This window comes from Emydura macquarii, unplaced genomic scaffold (assembly GCF_026122565.2).
Source record: "Emydura macquarii macquarii isolate MOO-44397 ecotype Brisbane River unplaced genomic scaffold, CSIRO-AGI_Emac_v2 contig_2676, whole genome shotgun sequence".
Taxonomy (NCBI): Eukaryota; Metazoa; Chordata; order Testudines; family Chelidae; genus Emydura; species Emydura macquarii.
In genome coordinates this window covers 29433110-29453375 of record NW_027132813.1, presented here as the reverse complement: position 1 = coordinate 29453375, position 20266 = coordinate 29433110, and the positions used below count along the sequence as shown (strand labels likewise).

Sequence of the window (20266 nt, the reverse complement as noted above, 5' to 3'; positions counted from 1 at the left end):
CCAAATGTGGCCTCATCAATGCCCAATTGAGGGGAATAATCACTTCCCTCCATCTGCTGGCAGTGCTCCTACTAATGCAGCCCAATGTGCCATTAGCCTTCTTGGCAACAAGGGCATACTGTCAACTCATATCCTGATTCTTGTCCACTGTAACCCCCAGGTCCTTTTCTGCAGAACTGCTGTCTAGCCAGTTGGTCCCCAGTCTGTAGCAGTGCATGGGATACTTCCATCCTAAGTGCAGGACTCTGCACTTGTCCTTGTTGAACCTCATCAGATTTCTTTTGGCCCAATCCTCCAATTTGTCTAGGTTACTCTGTATCCTATACCTACCCTACAGCATATCTACCACTCCCCCCAGCTTAGTGTTATCTGCAAACTTGCTGAGGGTGAAATCCACTCCATCCTCCAGATCATTAATGAAGATGTTGAACAAAACTGGCCCCAGAACCGACCCCTGGGGCACTCCGTTTGTTAGCAGCAACCAACTAAATATTGAGCCATTGATCACTATGCATTGAGTCTGATGATCTAGCCAGCTTTCTATCCACCTTATAGTCCATTCATCCAACCCATACTTTTTTTAACTTGTTGGCAAGAATACTGTGGGAGACCCATATCAAAATCTTTACTAAATTCAAGATATATCACGTCCACCACTTTCCCCACATCCACAGAGCCAGTCATCTAATCAATCAGGCTGGTCAGGCATGACTTGCCCTTGGTGAATCTATGCTGACTGTTTCTGATCAACTTCCTCTATTCCAAGTGCCTCAAAATGGATTCCTTGAGAACCAGCTCCATGATTTTTCTGGGGATTGAGGTGAGGTTGATCAGTCTGTAGTTCTCCAGCTCCTCCTCCTTTCCTTTTTTGAAGATGGGCACTATATTTGCCTTTTTCCAATAATCCAGGATCTCCCCCAATCACCATGAGTTTTGGTGATAATGGCCAACTCCCTCAGATGCATTGCATCCATCCCCATGGACTTGTGCATTTCCAGCTTTTCTAAATAGTCCTGAACCTGTTCTTTCCCCACTGAGGGCTGCTCACCTCCTCCCCACTATGTGCTAGCTGATCTTGTCTGTGAAGACAGAGGCAAAAAAAAAAACAACATTGAGTACTTCAGCTTTTTCTATATCATCTGTCACTAGGTTGTCTCACCCATTCAGTAAGGGGCCCACACTTTCCCTGACCACCGTCTTGTTCCTAGCATACCTGTAGAAACCATTCTTGTTACCCTTCACATCCCTTGCTTGCTGCTACTCCAATTGTGCTTTGGCCTTCCTGATTGCAGTCCTGCATGCTCGAGCAGTATTTTTATACTCTTCCCTAGTCGTCTGACCAAGCTTCCTCTTCTTGTAAGCGTCCTTTTTGTGTTAAGCTCACTGAAGATTTCTTTGTTGAGCCAAGCTGGTCGCCTGCCATATTTACTATTCTTTCTGCACATTGGGATGGTTTGTTCCTGCACCCTCAATAAGGTTTCTTTAAAACACAGCCAGCTCTCTTGGACTCCTTTCCCTCTCATGGTCTCCCAGGGTATCCTGCCCATCAGCTAGCCATAGACTCTCAACTCTCAGCTAGCCATAGACTCTCAACAGGTTTTTTCTAGTTTCATACTGGAGCTTTGAGCAGTCATATTGCTCTCTTACATACCGTGCAACTCCTCCACCTTTTTTCCCTTGCCCGTCCTTCCTGAACAGTTTATATCCATCCATGACAGTGCCCCAGTAATGTGAGTTACCCCACCAAGTCTCGATTATTCCAGACGCAACAGAGTTCCTTGACTGTGCCAGGACTTCCAATTCCTCCTTGTTTCCTAGGCTTCTTGTGTCTGTGTACAGGCACCTAAGATAACTAGCTGATTGCCCTACTTTTTCAATATGAATCAGGAGGCCACACCTGTTGCACCCTCCTCATGCTTACTTATGGTATCCCACTTCCCCACTTACCTCTGGGCTTCAGTTCCCATCCCCCAGCGAATCTAGTTTAAAGTCCTCCTCACTAGGTTAGCCAGCCTGCCTGCAAAGATGCTCTCCTTCTTCATCCCGTCTCTTCCTAGCAAGCCTTCTTCCTGGAACAACATCCCCTGGTCGAAGAATCCAATGGTAAGAATGTACATTAAAGCTCTTATTGCAAAGGGATCTGCAAAGAGCCTTACATCTACACCAACTTCTGTTATAGTCAACAGGGCTATGAAGGGGCCCTATGGATGAATTCTGTTGCAAGATTGAGACCTAAAAAAGCTTCATCTGGGGCCCAATCCTGTTCACTTTAAAATCAATGGCAAAAATTATGCCTATTTAAGCAGCAGTAGAGTTGGGTTCCTCATGAAGGACTCAAAACAGCCTGAGAGAGAGAGGGCCTATTCAATATTTGTCAACTTTATATTCACCTGTACTAAATATTTATCTGCATAGTTGATAATACTGGATTTCCATATCCAGTAATATCCATTTTAAATTACCCATATGTAGGATGGCTACAGTCATTATGAGCAGTCAGGTAAATAATGGATGTTTTTAAAAATTGCAGTACTACTTGTGAAAAGGTTGGTTTCAGTGACTGGGAGGAATAACTTATTTTTTGTGAGCTGTTTCATCAATTGAATGATGACCTGGCAAAGTGGTAGCAGATAAAGGAGGAAATTTTGGAAACAAAAAATAATTTACATGAGTAGGAAATATAAAATAGAGTCTGTAATTGTATGAATGTGTTGCAGATTCCAGACAACCACTTCTTTTAATTTTCTTCTTCATTTTCCTGTTTTCCTTTTTTTATTTTTGCTATTTCATTTTTTTTCTTCTTCCTGCAATCCTTTCAGTTCCAAAAAGTGAGGAAGGTGTGTCCAATGGCTAGTGCACCAGCCTACCACTTGGAAGACCCAGGTCCCTGCTGTGCCACAGACAAGTCACTTAGGCTTGCATCCACAAAGGGAGTTAGGTGTTGTGACACTCAGTGTCAAAACCCTTATCTTTTAGATGCCTAGAAAATCCCAGGGACAACACTGCTATTCACAAAACTTGAGTTAGGCACCTAGACTCCCTGTACAATGAATGGGGAGAGATACTAGGTGGAGAGCTGCCTAAGCTAGCTAACTGGAGATGCCAATGAAAGGGGGTGTGTCCTAGGTCCGGACTTCAGCAAGGTGCCTATCTGTGCTAGGGAACCACAAAGCAGGGGAAAATAGTTCTTTTGCCTAAACTGTGTGCAAGGTCTGCCCCAGTAGACGTGCTTAGAGGCCACATAACTCTGTACAAAACAGCCAAGGAGGAGGAGGAAAGAAGTACTACACTCACCTGGGCTGTGGAAGACCCAGGTTTAAGTCTCCCCCACCAGATGAGGGGAAAGGATTTGAACAAGGATCTGCCATCTCTCAGGTGACATCTCTAACCACTGGACTATATAATATTCTGATGTGGGTTGCCCTCAGTTTCTCCTTTTGAATACATATTAGTTGGGCCAGCGAGCGAATTAAAATGACTGTAGAGTCCAATGGCTAGCGCACTCACTGAGAGGGGTTGATCCTTGTTCACATTCTTTCTCTGTAGGAGGCAACGGGATAGCTACTTCCTAGGTGAGTAGCCTAACCACTGGACAAAGGATTTTAAGAGAGGTCTTCCTTGCTTTTACTTCTTCCCCTTCTCTCCCTCCCAACTGTTTTGTGTGGTGTTAGGCAGCCTCTGAGCATGTCTGGGAGATCAGGCCCACACACAACTTAGGCAGTGGAATCCTGTCTTCCAATGCTTTGTGGATTGTTCTAGGGCTAAGGCAGGAGTTGGGCATCTGGATGCCTTGAGGGAGGCAGCATTGCACATGCCCAGAGGTGGGAACATAAGTGCCTAGTGAACTTTTACTACAAAAATGTAGGCAGTTTAGGTGCTTCCAGGGTTAGATGGCAGCCGAGGGGGAGTTTTGTAGATTCAGTGATGCCAGAACCAGGATTTAGGTACCTAAGTATAGGGGTTAGATGCCTGAGTACCTTTGTGGAACTGGGTAAGATTACAATATTTCAGGTTCCCAAAAAGAGAGCACTGCAAGGGAAGGAGGACCTGGGGACAGAGGGTGAGCTGGAGGTGGAGTACAGTTCAGGAAAATGGATGGGGTGCCTGCAGTGGGGGTATTCACTGGAGGTGGGGGAGGCAGTGTCACTGCCTGATAAGGTGGGAGGGCGGCTGGCACAAGCCCAGGCTGCAGCGACAGCAGTCAATCAACGCTTCCTCCTCAGGGCTGGGAACCAGGGCCTGGGTGGGAGGTATCTTGCCAGTGTGGCTGCAGAGGAGTGGACCAATCGGGAAGTGGACAAATCCGGGCTCTTTCTGAGCTGCAGAGTCTGTTATGAAAAAATCCCAGATATTTCCTGTAATTTGAAATATCCTCCGGGACAGAGACAAAAAACAGGCAATGTCTGGGAAAGATGTATGGTAACCTGAGAGCTGGGCTTTAGTCTCTCTGTATCTCAAGTCCCCTTTGTAAAATTAGGAGAATCCCCCCTTTACAGGGGTGTTGGAGGACAAAAACATTAAAGATTGTGAAGTGCTCAGATGGCTTCAGATACCATAGGCAAAAAAACACTCCTTTAGGACTTGTGTACCTATGAAATGCTACAGCAGCACAGCTGCATCAATGCTGCTGTAGTACTTTAATGTAAATACTACCTACACCAATTGGAGGAGTTCTCCTGTTGGTTTAGGTAATCCAGCTCCCGGAGAGATGGTAGTTAGGTGGACGGAATAATTCCGTTAATTAATCAATTTAACTACGCCACTCAGGGCTGTGGATTTTTCACATCCCTGAGTGATGTAGTTAAGCCAGGCCTCGACAAACCCCGGTTGCCATGGTGCCTAGGAATTTAATTTTGGCGCCTAGTATTTCTCCCAGTGAAAGACTGGGGGGAGGAGCGGCTGCCACGCTCGGGCCAGGGCGCCACTGCATCCATGTGTTGGGGCCGGGAAGGGGGAGCGCTGCAGCTGCCTTGCTCTGGCCAGGGCGCCCCGCCACTGGGCCCATGTTGTGGGAGAGGGGCGGGAGCGAGGGCGGGGCCAGGAGGGGAAAGTGGCTGCTGCGCTCTGGCTGGGGTGGCCCACCGCTGGGCTCACGTTGTGGGAAGGGGCGGGGCTGGGAGGGGAGAGTGGCTGCTGCGCTAGGGCGCCGGGCCGCTGGGCCCATGTTGTCTGGCTCCTTACATTTTGGGCTCCTAGCTACAAAGCAAATTTGTCGAGCCCTGAGTTAAGCTGACAACTGGACTCCACATACATGCATAACTTTACTCAGTGACTAAACTTACACAGATGCATAAATGTTTCCAGAATTTGGGCCTTAAATCTCTGTGTATTTTTCCTCACTGTGCTTTCACCATCTTAATGCTGTCCTTGTGCATGTTTATCTTTGTACCTATATAAAGTGTTCAATAAATGGAGGACGAGATTGTGAGGTTACAATTTGCCCTGAGGAAGGGATGGTGCATAGCTGCACTCCTTCGCCTTCTTCCTAGGAGATGACTAAAGAACAAACTGACTCCTCCCTTCCTCTGTGGGAGGAGTAGAATACTGCTTTTATAGATTAGGGTTATTTTGTCAGGTTAGTTATCAATTAACACAATTTTAAATGCAATTGGAGACAACACTTAAAACTTTGTCTGAGAACAACATGGTGGTGATTTACCTTGGGGCTGAGCAAAAATTTATATAGTGACTGCATTAAAATTTACAATAATGTTAGTTCTTTGGCAGTCAGCTGACACAGCATGTTACAATACTAGAAAATGCTAGTCAAGAAAAGGCCACAGCTCAACTTTGGAACCATCCATCTACAACTGGGTATGTCTACACAGCAATTGGGAGGTATGATTGCAGCAGGTGTAGACATACCCAAGCTACCTTTGATCTACCTGCTTTCTCCTCTGATACCCACATCACAACTGAGAGATGCTTCTCTCCCACTTGTTCCCTCTGGGGAGCAAAGGGCTGTGACACTATAGCTTATAATAAATTAGAAAGTGTCTATGCTCACATTAGGTTTCTTTTCAGTTAATTTTAAAGAAACTTTCTCACTTTTTCTTTCTCTCACACGCTCACCCAATAGTTCATAATACTGCTAAAAGCATAGCAGAAAGTCTAGAGCTGCTGGAATAAAGAAAGCTGAAAGTCTGTGGTTAACATACCCTGTTGTGTCCAGGTATGGTATTGCAAGGAATATGCTTCTTTATCAGGTGCCTTCTATAAAGCATCTGAATTTCCAATAGGTATTCAGTGAGCTACAATACCTAGGGACTATCGTTTTCATTTTAATTATACAATTTCACAGTTAAACTAGAAATTTCTTTTGATGGCTCTCTTTATATTGTTTTTAAGAGCAAGAGCATGTGTGTTTATGTGCCGTTTCAACATTTTGGAGTAAATCTGCAGCGATGCAGGCAAATGTTTCCTTCCATTGCTTTGTGTCAGCTGTTCTGGTATCAACCCATTTAAATCTCTTTCATAGTTGTGTTTTGGTTTGCCTGGCGTTTCCCCGTCATACATTGTCAGGGAAAAAGGAGAACTCTTTGTTAGACGTGATGGGTGTAATTACCAGGTCATCAAAACAGATGCTTGAGGAGATAGGTTGTGTCAAGCCATGTTCAATAGACCTGGTTTGAACACCTGGTGGAACAAGTTTAGTCCAATGAAAGCCCCCGAAGTCCTTCTTTGTAAGATGTAAGTGAGCTTTCTAAACACCGGCACATCCGACCCATCGGAGGAGGGGAAGGGTCCCCACGTTATATGAAGTCGTCACCAGAATCTGATGGCAGATTAGGGGGAGTTCTTTGTGGGTGTTCACTGCACCGTCTGCCACATGTTCCTTTAGTATGTGGCGTCTGAAAGGAAGAGGAAAAACGGGGCGACCGTATGGGAGCTGAACTCAGCCTCCCTCTTTAACATAGGCTCGTCCTCTGCATTGCATCCAGGCTTCAGTGATTTGCTGTTCGCAGACTGCAGATTTGCATAGCCCTTCTCTTCGCAAGCGTGGTTATTCCTTCCCCCGCCTCCCGCCCGGCTTCTTTCACAAGGGTGCACTATTCTGCTGAAAACATCCTCGGCCGGGTAGATTACTGTCAATAGTCAGACCGCTGGGATTGCCGGAGCAGCCCGGCTCATTGTCGAGCGCGGTGTGCATGGGCGCGTGTGTGCGCCGGCTGAGCGCGCGCGGGGAGAGCTTCTTCGGGGAGGCTCAGCCCCAGTGTGGAGCCGGGGCGAGCGGCAGGGCGATTGTTCTCTCCTCTTCCAGGCGTCGGCTGCTGCTGGGGTGGCCTCTTCCCCCCTCCCCCGACGGGTTGTTTTTTTTTTTTTTCCTCGTTGAGCACAAGTGTGGCATGACTGGCTCCCCTGTGGATTACTGAGGAGGGGGCAGATGCCTGTAACTGTGGAATATTGTCAGAGAGCAGGAGCGCTGGGAAACTAGCAATTGGTTGAGTGGGGGGAGGTTTGGGGTCCCCCCCCCGCTCCCGCGTTGCGAAGTCTCTGACCTGACTGGATCCCCCGCCTCTGACTATGTTTCGGATTGTTTGGGGTAGAAGACGACCTGGAGCCCAGGATCCCCGGAAGCTTTCCCCAAGGGAAGAGGTGCCTTGCCTGGCCGAGTGAGCTGCAGCCGGCGCGGGCTGCCTCTGTGCGCGCCTCTCTCCAAAGTTTGCCTCCTTGGCTGTGGCTGCTGCTCCTGCCGGGGACCCCGCGGGCCGGCTCGCCGCGGAGCAGAGGATGGGGGGGTTGCTGAAATGCAGCCCGGAGCCGGAGCCGTGTCCCGCCAGCAGCAGCGGCGCTGGAGGTCGCCTGGCCCTGCTCTGGATAGTCCCACTCACGCTCAGCGGCCTCCTCGGGGTGGCGTGGGGCGCCTCCAGTTTGGGTGCTCACCACATTCACCATTTCCATGGCAGCAGCAGCAGCAGCAGCAAACATCATTCAGTGCCTATCGCTATCTACAGGTCACCGGCTTCCTTGCGAGGCGGACACGGTGGGTTCGGTGCCAGTTCGGTATCCCCGAGCTCCGCAGCATGTGTGCATGTGGCTGCCGGGGCTTGTTTGACCCGTGGACAAACCACGCTCCTCTTTGGGCCTGGGGCCGGTGATCCCCGGGGGCAGGGATCTGCCGTCGATGGTCCATAGGGGGCAGGGATCCTACTGCCAGGGCTGTCTAGGGGGCAGGATCTACCGTCGTTGGTCCATAGGGGGCAGGGATCCTAATGCCAGGGCTGGAGCTGCTCGCTGCCTCAGCCCGGGTCCTAGGGGCGCCCTGCAAAGCCTGCAGGACTGAGCCGTGCTCTGCTGGCTGCTGCTCTCCCCGACCAGGGCTGTCCGCTGCTGGCGGTGAGGACGCCCCTGGGGTCTGTCTGAACATGGACGTGGGGGCCGGACTTAGGTGTCTCGCATTTGTAAATGAACCCTTCGTCTCCCGCTCGCCCGCCCGCCTGCTGCAGAGAGGGAGGGGGAGCCCGAGCCTAAAGGAGTCCCCAGAGCAGGGTCCCAGGGGACGCTGCCCGAGGGGGCTGGGAGCTCCCTCCCAGTCTGCTGCAGCCCAGGCTGGGCCGGCTCAGCGTCTCCATCACCTCCCGGAGCCGGGCTCTCTTGGTTTGGCTCCGCTGCGGGATCCTGCCACATGCAGGGAAAGAATCGCGAGTCTGTTGGGCTGATCTGGTTCAGTTCTGGTCTGTGTCGTCCCCCCCCCCCCCAACCCTAGGATTCCTTGGCACGCCCCAACCCTCCTGCCACTGTCCCTGTCTGCCTCTTCCTTTCTCCCAATTGATCAAGGGTCCCTAGGAGAACAAAAGTGCCTTTCATCAGGCACCACAGGAGGATGCGGTGGACATTATTTCATGTCACCCTTAGAAATTAACATAAATGGAATCAGGGTCAGTGAAATAAAAGATCCCCCAAGTTCAAACAAGCTGCGGGAGTGGGCGGGATGTATGGTTTAAAAAGCTAATAATAATGTTCGTTCCAATTAATTATTTTGGCCTAACCTAAAACATGAACTAAAATATAGGGCCACTAATTAGACAAAGGATCGGCAAAGAAGTAAACATCTAAACATAGACAGGGGAATACAATGGGTATACACACCAGGACAGCCAGGGAATGGCAATAAAGGGAGTAAGATGAAATTCTTTGCAAGTGCAAATAAGCTTTTAGTTCAGAATTTACAATGATAGAAAATGGTTTTGGTTTCTAAAGTGAGATCGTCCTTTGTAATACCACACTATTTCTATACAGTACCCTTCCGGTTTTTCTCTTTGCTTTTGCAAATATACACACATGAATATATACATATACATAAATATATGAAAAAGCAAATATATATTCACCACTAACCAAATCAATACAAAGACTGCTAAGCATGTGACTAATTTGTAAAGGTTTAAGTAAAAGTCTTCCTTTGCTGGAAAACGGTTGACTTTTGATTAAATTATACAGCTTCATTCTTCATTTTCTCAACTTGCCATGCTTCATTTGCACTACCATGTGGTGTCATTCACAAGCTTTACAAGGTAACAAAGGGATCTTATTAGTACCCTTTGCATCTTTATGCAAGCTGCCCAGTTGCAGAGAGAGGGAGTTAGGGTCCATTAGATTTTTACCAATGCTTAACATCAGTAGATTAGTTTGTAGCTGTTATTGTTAAAATGTCATTTTGTGTTTCTCATATTTTAAACTGCTAAAAAGGCCAAAGGGTGTAGAAATTACTTGTTATGTGTTAATTAAAAAAATAACATTAAAAGTGTGGTCTAAATCCAGAATAGCAAGGACATTCAGACCACCACTCTCTTTAACACACCCAAAAATCTCAGAATACTGCATGTTGAACTTATGTAGGAAAACTGACTAACATCTTGTTCCACTCTATTACTGAACACTTTGTGAAATCATTAAGGGTTTCCTAAAAAATTTAGAGATGACAAGGGTGGGGAAAAAAGAACAAGGAATCAAATAGTCTCCAAAGTAGATTTAATTAGGGCATGTTTAAAGATTGCATACCTTGTCTAATTTTTAATATTATCTTCGACTCAATTGTAGGGATGTGGAGAAGGACAAGAGCTGATCTGCAGGAAGAGAATGAGTCAGGATAAAAATTAATGATAATAATACATGGTGGACTTTCCGCCCTTTAGGAGTTTGTGGGGATACCCTGAAGCTACTCTGTAAGTAAAAGTAGCTGATTTTGCAGGATGCAGGTAGTACGTGTCCCACACATCTCCATGATCAGAGTGCATTTCAAAGTGTGTGCCTTAATCCTAAATTACTTTGTTTTGATGCATTTAAATCAGACATCCTATCATTTCACAACATTTTAAAAACATTTAATTTCTGTCATTATTAATTCTCCAGGGGGTATTTCCCACTTTCTTTTATAAGCTTCCCTGAGGCATTTCTCCTTCTGGCTGAGCAGGGATGGATGGAGCCCCTGTGGGGCCCAGCAGTATAGTTCTGAGCATCAGCCCCTGTTGCTTGTGAAACACAGAAAGATGTGTGTGTGAGAGAGAGAGAGACGAGGCCCTCATTCCTTACTCCAGAAGCTAGGTGAATTTCCTCTGCAGCGTTTCTAGCCCATGCTGGCTTGTGTGTGAAGTAGTGAGTTTGATCCTCAAACTTGCCTTCCTCTAGCAGTTGACTTTGGAATTAGCCCCATTCATTCTTCAACAGTATTTTCATTCTGATGAAATGTGGATATGTGTAAACCTTACAGTCCTTATGGTGACCTCATAACAGTCTTTTTGGCACTGTTACTTGGGTAGTCTTTTCATACAATCACAGAATTTAGAGATAGAAATGACCTGTTAGGGCAGGTCAGCTAGCTGATCCCCTGTGAACAATGTTCTCTCCAATGTTGTAATGTCAGGAGTATAAGAAGGAATGAGATGAGGCCATATTGTCTGTATCCAACAAACTTTACTGAAGCCAGGACCCTCACTAGCAGCACCTGTCTTCACTATGGCTGGCAACAGACAGCACCTCACCCCAAAATAACACTTTATTTCAATCCTATTCCCCTAACCCCTATCAAAGAACACTCATCTTAGTCTTGGTCACTCTGGTATTAAAAGATGAAAGCAATGGGATCTTTGCCACTCCTTTTGGAAGACTATTCCACAGACTTGCAGCTCTCATTTCATGAATAGTTTTGCTGAAACTTTGCATTGTGTTTTATGACACATAAACATGTTGTTTTATTTTCCAGACGTGTGCTTAGTAGGCAAATGAGTAGAATTCCAACCTTGTAATCATCTCTCACCTTTTTTGTAAATGAATCAATTCAATCCCAACCCCTATTAACTCTTAAAATTAAAGTAAAAATAAAAGCTAACATTATTTCAAATGCTTGAGCAAAATTGTGTTTTACACTATGCTTTGCTTCTCATTAAACTTGGGGTCTGTGATGGATCTCTGGAGGGAGCGGTCCACTGAGATTACTCCTCTGTTGTATATGGCAAATTTAACCCCAGGAACAGTTAGTAAAACTCTCTGAATCGTGGTTCCTGCAACAGGACAGAGGGAGACTGGCGACTTCTCTGGGAAGGTGGTTTCAGACTTTGTAGGGTTTTCCAGGATATATGTGGCCTCTGAATAAATTTTAGAGCATGAAACACTGGTGTTATATCTTACATCTCCATGTCCCATGTAAGAGGAAGGCTGTTGCCTTCTATGGCAGCTGAAGCTACCAGGCACTTTTTAAGGGAAGATCAGACAGAATGCATTGCAATGCATGTAGATTACAAAAGCATAGGCTCAGACTTGCAAGGTCCACAATAAAGAAGATTGCTAACCTTAAATGGGAGAAAGGCAGTCTCTGCAAAAGCTGGTATGTGAAAATCCAGCAACAGTGGGATCCATTTTGAATCCAAGACTGCACATCACATTAGTAAAGATTGGACACATACCCCCCAGTGGAAGTCACAGTCACGACCCTCATTTATCTTTCTTCTGACTGAAGCATCACTTCTATCACAGCTGGACTGAGCCTGAGCCAGTTAGCTCCCACCAACTTCTTCCCTGGGAGAAGGAACATATCAAATACCCAAGGCCAGATCCTCAACTGCTGTAAACTGGCGTGGCCATAAGGACTTCAGCGGAACAATGCCTATTTACATCAGTTGAGAATCTGGCTCCAAGAGTCCATTTGTAATCTCAGCTGTGTGATATGCATCGCTTCATTTCCTAAAGTAATCTTCTGTTGTGCTTGACCTTGGATCTTAGAACTGTGCTCACAAGTTAAGGGCCTCCTGTGTATGTTTTTGTTTAAATACAGTAAAAATAAAAGGTAGCTAATTGGATCAGTGTGTTATTGCACATACATTTCACCTTCAGAAATCTGGATTAAAATTCTGAGTAGGTGATAACTCAAAATACACTTGGTGTTTTCCCAACTGGTACTCAGAGGTTGTTTGCCCATATCATACAAATAGGCGTGATTATACTTTGTTTAATTTTTCTGGGGGGATTTTAAGAGGCCCATGTTTAGGGGGAAATTTTTTAAAGGTACATGTGGCAGTTAGGCACTTAACTGTCATGTGTGCCTTTTGAAATCTCCCTCTCGAATAGTAAAGGTGTTGCATATCTGAATTGTAGTATGCTTGTAGAATAAAGCTTGCTCAATATTTGTCTGCACTATGACTTTCTCTAATATATCTGCCCCTGAGTTTCATGTGCTCCAAATTTTAAATTGCAGCAATTTAAAAAGGCATATATAATAAAATCACCTGCCAGCCTTTATGAGTGTGTCACACTGTGGGCTGGATCATGCAGCACTTATTCAGTCTAGATATTCATTGAACTCAACAGGAGATTTGACTAAATAAAGACAGTGGGATTGGGATTGGGATTATACTACTTCAGTAAAATAATTATAATGCTGCTGTGAAAAATGAAATCAAAACAATTTTGGAAGGTATGCTATTGATTCATTTCACATTTTGTTTTGCCTTATGTGTAACAATGAATAAGAAAATTATAGGTGGAGTCTTTTATTAGACTAGGTAAAATAATACATTTTTAGGGTCACTTGTTCTTCATTTTTTATCTATTGGAATAACCTGATTATTCCTTCCACCTATAGTAATAATAAAATGCATGTCCTCAGAATAACTGACATTTTGCACCTATAAAGTGTGTATTACACTGCAAAACAAGATTACTTTAGAGGCCCAACAGTAAATTTGTATTAAATTTAAACATTTCAGTCTGTTCTTGCATTTTAAAACAATGTGATGTGGAAGTGGAGAGTTTTTTTCTTGCAGCTTTGAATTATTCCTAATTAATTTTGGGGGCAGGAGGAGAGGTTACAGAATGAATTAGTGAAGAAATTATTATAATTATACATAACTCATTTCCAAATACTTATCTGATCTAAATAGAATTCATGCTCAGTTAGGGAGTTTTCATTCTTTCAGATTGTAACATATAGCCATTTTCTAAATATGACTTAAAATTATATATTTTTCTATCCCCTTTCAAAATTTCCAATATGTTGCATCACTCATTTTTCATGTCTACTGCCAAAGTATTAACATAAATTGGAATAAAATGAATAACAAAGCAATCTCAGTCAGCAAAGTGGTTAATTGGATATGCTGTTAAATATGCATATTATGTAGTGTGGTTTCTATAATATTACTCCTGTCAATGTGACTTGTCAAAGAGGTATACAATCTTTGGTGATGTTGTGAAAAGTCTATAGAGGATTGCAATCAAAAGCGGAACACAGCTAATGGATTTCTGATAAATATCTTTACACAAGCCCTTCTGCCTTAGTACATGCACAGCTATTGATTGACTGTGCTGCCTTTACAAGAACTAAATAAATAACAACCGTCTATTGTCGCTTATCAGTAATAACACTTTTGGCTCAGCCTGCAGGAATCATGTTCTTAGATTTAAAACATATTTTATTGTTTTTTAATCAAATACTATTTCAAATAAGTTAACAGAAGAAATTAATTTGGCATACAACATAGTGTACTTCCTACTGGTTCTAATTTTCAAAAATGAATGTTTACTAATAGCAAGCAGTTGACTTAGGTTTAAATGGAAATTATCCTTCTTTATTTCTGACCAGTGGAAAACTGTGTGCAGAGACAAAACTGTGACAACAGACTATTATGCACAGTGTGAGTAAGCATAGCCAATTCTATAGTGGTAATTCAATTTTTTTTCAGCTTCTCTCACACAGATGATCATTACAGTGGTTAACTGTTGTATGACATGCTTGATCATTTTATTAAATTTTTAACAAATCATTTAGCTCAAAGTTTACTTGCTCATCTTTCTCCTTCTCCTTGGTTAAAGATTGCAATAGTTCTTATCTTCATTAAATAATCAGAATGACTCCACTAGCCTCTTTTACCTCTCTCCCTAGCATCACTTCAGTCTTCTTGCTGGCTGTTATTAAATTTGATATTCTCAAGTATGAAAAATGTTTATGAATTAACAACTTCCATTCTAGTTTGCAAATATAGTGTAGGCAGAGCTGATGGAACTTGCTGTGATAATAGGTTGACTTGCAGTTGTAGTTGTGATTACAATTGGAGTGGAATAGTCTGATAAGATAAAAGAAAGGTATACTATAAATATCTACACTATACTATACTATTCAAAGTGCTGGGAGTGAGGAAAAGGGTCGTGTTTTTCAGAACTTTAAACGTCTTTTTCTCTTTCATATGAGTCTCTGTCTCACTCACACACACACACGAGATTTGTTGTTGAAGAATGTTGTTTGCGCATTGGGCTGAGGCCAAGATTTCTCACTGTCCCCCCCTCCACTTAAAAAGAAAAGTATAAAAGAATTTTTAAAAATCCCTGCATGGGTACATGAGCTTTACAAACAGACATAAGAAACAAAAAAGTTGGATCAAATTTCAATGACAGCATGCTTTGTATCTATTTACTAAATTGGTCAGAGTAACCGAGTTGGGGTCAGATATTCCCCTCCATCTACACTGATAGGAAGGAGCCAAAGCCATTGGAAACTGATTGGGGAGGGCAAGAGGAGTGGAGCAGTGATGCTGCTGCATGTCATTCTGCAGAAATACCACAAAGCTGGGCTCTATGAAAGTGGTGGCAGGGAGGAAGACATGCTAAGGAGCATCCGCCATGGCACGCTGTCATAATCAATGAGCAAAGCTCCATGACACAAAGCTGCAATGATGCATTCTGTGCTCTGATCAGCACTCCTCCAAATTCACTGGAGTAACCACTTTACGGGCATGACTGGCTGCCGTACTGAGAAGTAGAGAGCTGGGCCAGAAAACCTTGCCTAGGAGGGGATTGGCAGGTAACACAAATCCCTAAATTCAATATAGGAACAGCATTCAGGCCTCAAGACCCTGAAGGTGAAAGCAATTCACTGTTGAGTTGAAGGATCCTGTGACAGTATGGTGTACTGCCAAGAGGTGAGGGTTCCTAACTGCTGTTTATCCAGCATGGTTGGAAGTTGTATAGTTGGGGCAGTTACCTGCTAATCCCCAATCTGGGGAAGGTTTGCTAATCCTGCCCCAGACCTCTGTGTCAGGCAGCCCGTCTTCCCAACATTAGGACAATCTGATGGATTGGGGCCTCCTATACTTAGTACTGGAAAAAAAGGAAAGAAAATTGTTATCCACTCCTGCAGGTTATTTTTGTAGGAAAGGGTGATTAGGCACTTCATTTTTCAATCAAATTAAAAATTAATTAGGAGAGAGAGAATGATCAAGTGGAAATCTGCTTTATTCAGATCAAATTGTTATGTGGCATCATTAGTACTGTATTTTACACTAATGAAAGTGAATGTCACACAACATCAAAGATGATTTTTCTTCTTTTAAATATACAAGTTTCTCTTTCCACAAGAACAGTTTTTCTAAGAATGAAGAGACAGTGAGGGCCCAGCAGTGGGAGCTTTGCCCATGTGAGAACTGCAGGTTTGGGGGCTTAGTCGGGTACTTACATTTGGAGATAATAAAAGTATTAGCCCATTTCTTCAGCTTTTCACTACGAAGAAGAATGTGCAAGGCCATGTCTGCTTGAAAGTCAGTATGAACACCCTCTGCTTCCAAAGCAGGCTGACTAGTTTCCAAATGTGTTTAGATAGCAATCACATCCCTTCCCATATGCAGCAGAGTTAATACTTCTCCAGCCTTTATTTGCTTCTTTATTTAGCTCATCTACAGCTGTAAATTAGAGGATAGCAAGAAATGCTGAAAACTAGATTGTGACTATTCCTGCTTGAGTGAGCAGAGATGTGAAGAAGGTATAGGATACGTATATACTGCAGTTGGGAGGTGTGACTGCAGTATGTGTAGACCTACCTAGATCTATCTTGATCTAAGGAGATCAAAGCTAACTCAAGTAACAATGGCTGTGAAGCCCTGACAGCACAGGCAGATTCATGGGCTAGCCTGTCCCCTCCCACCCAGCTCCCTGAGTACATGCCTGAGCAGGTGCCGCCCCTGCTTCTGCAGCTTCATTGCTATTGTTACTTGAGATAGCTTTGATCTAACCTAGGGATACGTCTACACTGGTGCTGGAAGTGTAATTATGCAACGGAGACTTTACCAGCGTAGTTATGCTAACATAGCCCCACAGCATAGACGCAGCCTACACCAAAGGCAGGGATTTTGCCATCAGTGTAGAAAAACTACGGATGACAATTGCTATGTTGACAGAAGCATTCTTCTGTCAACACAGATGCGTCTGCACTGGGGGGTTAGGCCGACATAACTATGCAGGTCAGGGGTATGTTTTTTTCACGCTCCTGAGTGACTAAGCTATGTTGATCTAGCTTTTAAATGTAGACCAAGCTTAGGTCTGCTCTAGCTAGCATGCTAGAAAATAGCCATATGGCTAGAGGTGGCGCAGGCTAGCCACCTGAGTGTGTACCTGTGATCTCAGACAGGCATGTGATCAGGTCCATCCATGCCACTGCAGCCTCACTGCTATTTTTAGCTTGCTAGCTTGAATAGAGATAGCATGCATACATCTGCTCAAGATGGGGAGCACTCCTTCTATCTGCAGGGTAGACTTAGCCTTAGATCAAAGCTAGCTCAGGTATGACTACATGTGCAGCAATCACAGCTCCTGATAGCTGAGCAGACAAACCCTAAGGTGATTTTCCCCCATCACGCCACTCTGAAGAGGCGTCATGCGCAATCTCAGAACTTGCATTCCTGGCTCACGAGAATTGGTGGACTGTAGCACCAATAGTAGTGCTAGAAATCTGATAAAGAGTGGGGAGAGAAATGGCCACTTACACTGGCTCCTCTACACTGGCTAGCACAGATGAACAGGCATGGGGAAGTCACAGGGCAAAGAAGACGGTCTTGCTGCATGTGTTCGCTCTCTGTTCCCAGAAACAGTGGACCAAATACTGCTTCCCTTTGTATTCAGTGACAAAATTCCCATTAACTTCAGTGTATGCATGATTAGAACTACTGTGCTTGCATCTGATACCATGCATCTCATACCTGCTGCATGGGTAGTATCTTTCCTTTCCCCAAAACAATCTAGCCTTAAATTAGTGAGTAAAATAATGCAAATAATAAAGCAAATATAGGTGTCTGAAAAATAGAGATATCATCAGGTTGAAGTAATCAATTGGCCTGTTTGCCTTATTTCACAAATCAAGAATTTGGAATTAAAAGCATTTGGGGGAATAATGAGCTCTCAGATTTATGGAAAATACATTACTCTTAGTTTAAATAACCACCACAGAGTTAAAAGTGAACAAGGGTCTGATAACATAATGGCATAAAAACATTTATGTAAACATGGTCACTGATTTTACATGCTTCCAGGGTAAATCTCACTTAAATCAGCAAGAATCCCATGTATCATTTAAGGCCCACTTATGGTGTCAAAATGGGGCTTAGGAGGGACTGAAAAGTGGTGCTTGAACCTCATGCTAGCCCTCTGTACTAGAATGAAGTTCACCCTATAAGCCTTTAGCACTCAAGATTTCAAAATTAGATAATGAATGTGCAAGATTATGCCAGACTTCCTCAAGCATCTTGCCCATTAACTTCAATGGGACTTTTGTGAGACTAAGGGCAACAGGGTCAAGCCCGCTGACAATGGAATGAGCAATGCAATATGGGGAGTTGAATTATATAATTTACTGGATTTTTAAAAATAATTCCTGAGGTGTCTTGCCTTAGAGAAATATCCAGTACAAAAGTAATAGGGAGGAAGTCAGTAGAGTATAGAAATTGTTCTAAAAACACGTCTGCCCACATCATTGGCTATGGCCAAGGAGTTCACAACACAGCTCTGGAGAGGGGTGAAGGTGGCTTTAAGCTGCCACTGTACTGTCTGATGCACCAGGCTGGCTTCCCACCACAAGTTAGAGCTGTTTCAGTGATGCATTAGTTTGTGTTGGCTGCCAATAGCCCTAAGGCAGCCAGGGTCAGCAGGACACAGGGAACTTTTTCTTCCCATGGTCATGCCCCCAAGGCTGACAGCCAGAGTGGAGGAGTCATTGGAGGCTCTTCTAGTGGAGGATTCCCCCTACACTAGAATATGCAGCCTGCTATTCAGGCTTTAGGTCTGTTTTGTACTCAGAGTACCCATACCCCAGTGGAGAATCAGAGCCATAACATTTAACCGAGAATCATTTCTTTTCTATAAGTGCTTTTGACTATCCTATAGGTTCTTGTAGCAAGGATGTAATTCTCTATGAAACTCTATAAAATGGATTAAAACAATTATAGAAAAGTCATTATTTTCTATTTAAAACTCTTTGGGACTTTTCCATAGGATTAATGTGCCAAATTACTCCTCAACATTTTGGGCATTTTTTCAGTTTGTAGAATGTCTTTTACCTTAAGTAGGGCTGTCTTCTGTACATAATAAGATATTAATATCAGTCTTAAATATTAATGGTAGAACATGTGAGAATAAATAAAACATTTTAAGGGGTGTGAAAAGTCAGTAAGCAAAGTGAGATAAACCGAAAAAAGTTCAGATTTATGTTAACATTTAGGATATTTAATTTTTAAAACGATTTTTTTGAAAGACTATGAAATGTGGTTTTTTAATTCCTTTTAAAATTGAAAAGACAGTTTTCAAAAATACTATCTACAACAAACATACATCACACTTTTCCTTTGTAACATGCACAGAATTGATTATAGATTAAATTGTATGGGCCAAATGCTGCTACCCATTTACATCAGTGATACCCCACAGCCATTACTGGGATTGCAACAAGGTAAAGGCCCAAATCTGTTCTCATTGAGGTTGGTGGAATTTTTGCTGCTGATTTCAATGAGATCAAGATTAGGATTGAAATGGCAGCAGAATTTGTCCCTTAAATCCCCACCCTGCATTTATGCATGCAAATAAACATGTGACTACTCACGTTAGCAAAGTTACTCATGTGAGTACATGTGTGCATGACCAAGGCCTGAGGATGTGTATTTTAGATTAAATCTTTGTTCTTTCAAAACTAAAATGTACAAGAACATTTTTTTAAGATTTACCATGGGGAAAAAAATAATTCTAATGCCCAAATTGTTACAGTTATATTACACAATCTCTAATGTTGCTATTTCAAAATGCAGCAGAGTGAAACCCTAGCTTTAATTTCTGATCTGAAATAGGTTTCATAGTGATCATTTTAAAATAGCATTCAAACAGCTGCTGCTGTTCTCTGGTTTCCAAAACATATGCTTATAATGCTGATATGCTTATAATAAAAAAGCCATCATTCACCTAGGATTGAAGCCAGATCATTTTTATGATGTTGATTTTTAACTCCTGAAAGAATTATCTTTGTATTCATCTTTAGGACATAAAGTTTGCTTCTGTTTGCTCAGCACAATTTGACAGCTTTTAGCTGCTGATGTCTGACATAACAGAACCTAGTAAAATCTTCTTGATAACTAAGCTGCTATAGCACTTTGAAGAAGTTCATGAAGAAAGATTTATAGCAAAATCTGTTTTACAACAGAAGAAATAGTAGCATTTTAAAGTAAGATTTTAACTTTTTAGTACACAAGACTTTGTAATGCAGTATATAGTTAAGCACAAAGATGTCACTGGAAAAAGGGACAGACAAATGTGTTATCTTTTATATTTATAGGGGCAGTTATTTTAAATGTGTGAGTCTGGTTGTCCAGTCACTTATACTGAATCCAGTCACTTACGCTAAATCAAGAGTAACTCTGTTGAAGTAAGTGGAGTTACACAGGTTTAAAAATGGAGTGAGTATGAGCAGAATGAGACCCTGCATTTTTCCATCAGTAAATGTTCTCTTAGGGTGAGCTGATGCCCC

At 43.2% G+C, this 20266-nt stretch overlaps 1 protein-coding gene across 5 annotated transcripts in view; it reads left to right on the top strand.

The window, feature by feature from the left end:
- NRXN1 (neurexin 1) overlaps positions 1 to 20266 on the top strand; it is a 753679-nt gene that overhangs the window by 410182 nt on the left and 323231 nt on the right. For 2 of the 5 annotated variants that reach the window (XM_067565122.1, XM_067565121.1), the window contains exon 1: positions 7732 to 7984. The exons of the other annotated variants lie outside the window; for them this stretch is intronic. In XM_067565122.1, coding sequence (XP_067421223.1) covers positions 7732 to 7984 — 253 coding nt within the window. Of the gene's footprint in view, positions 1 to 7731; positions 7985 to 20266 lie in introns of those variants that run through there. 5 annotated transcript variants of the gene reach the window in all.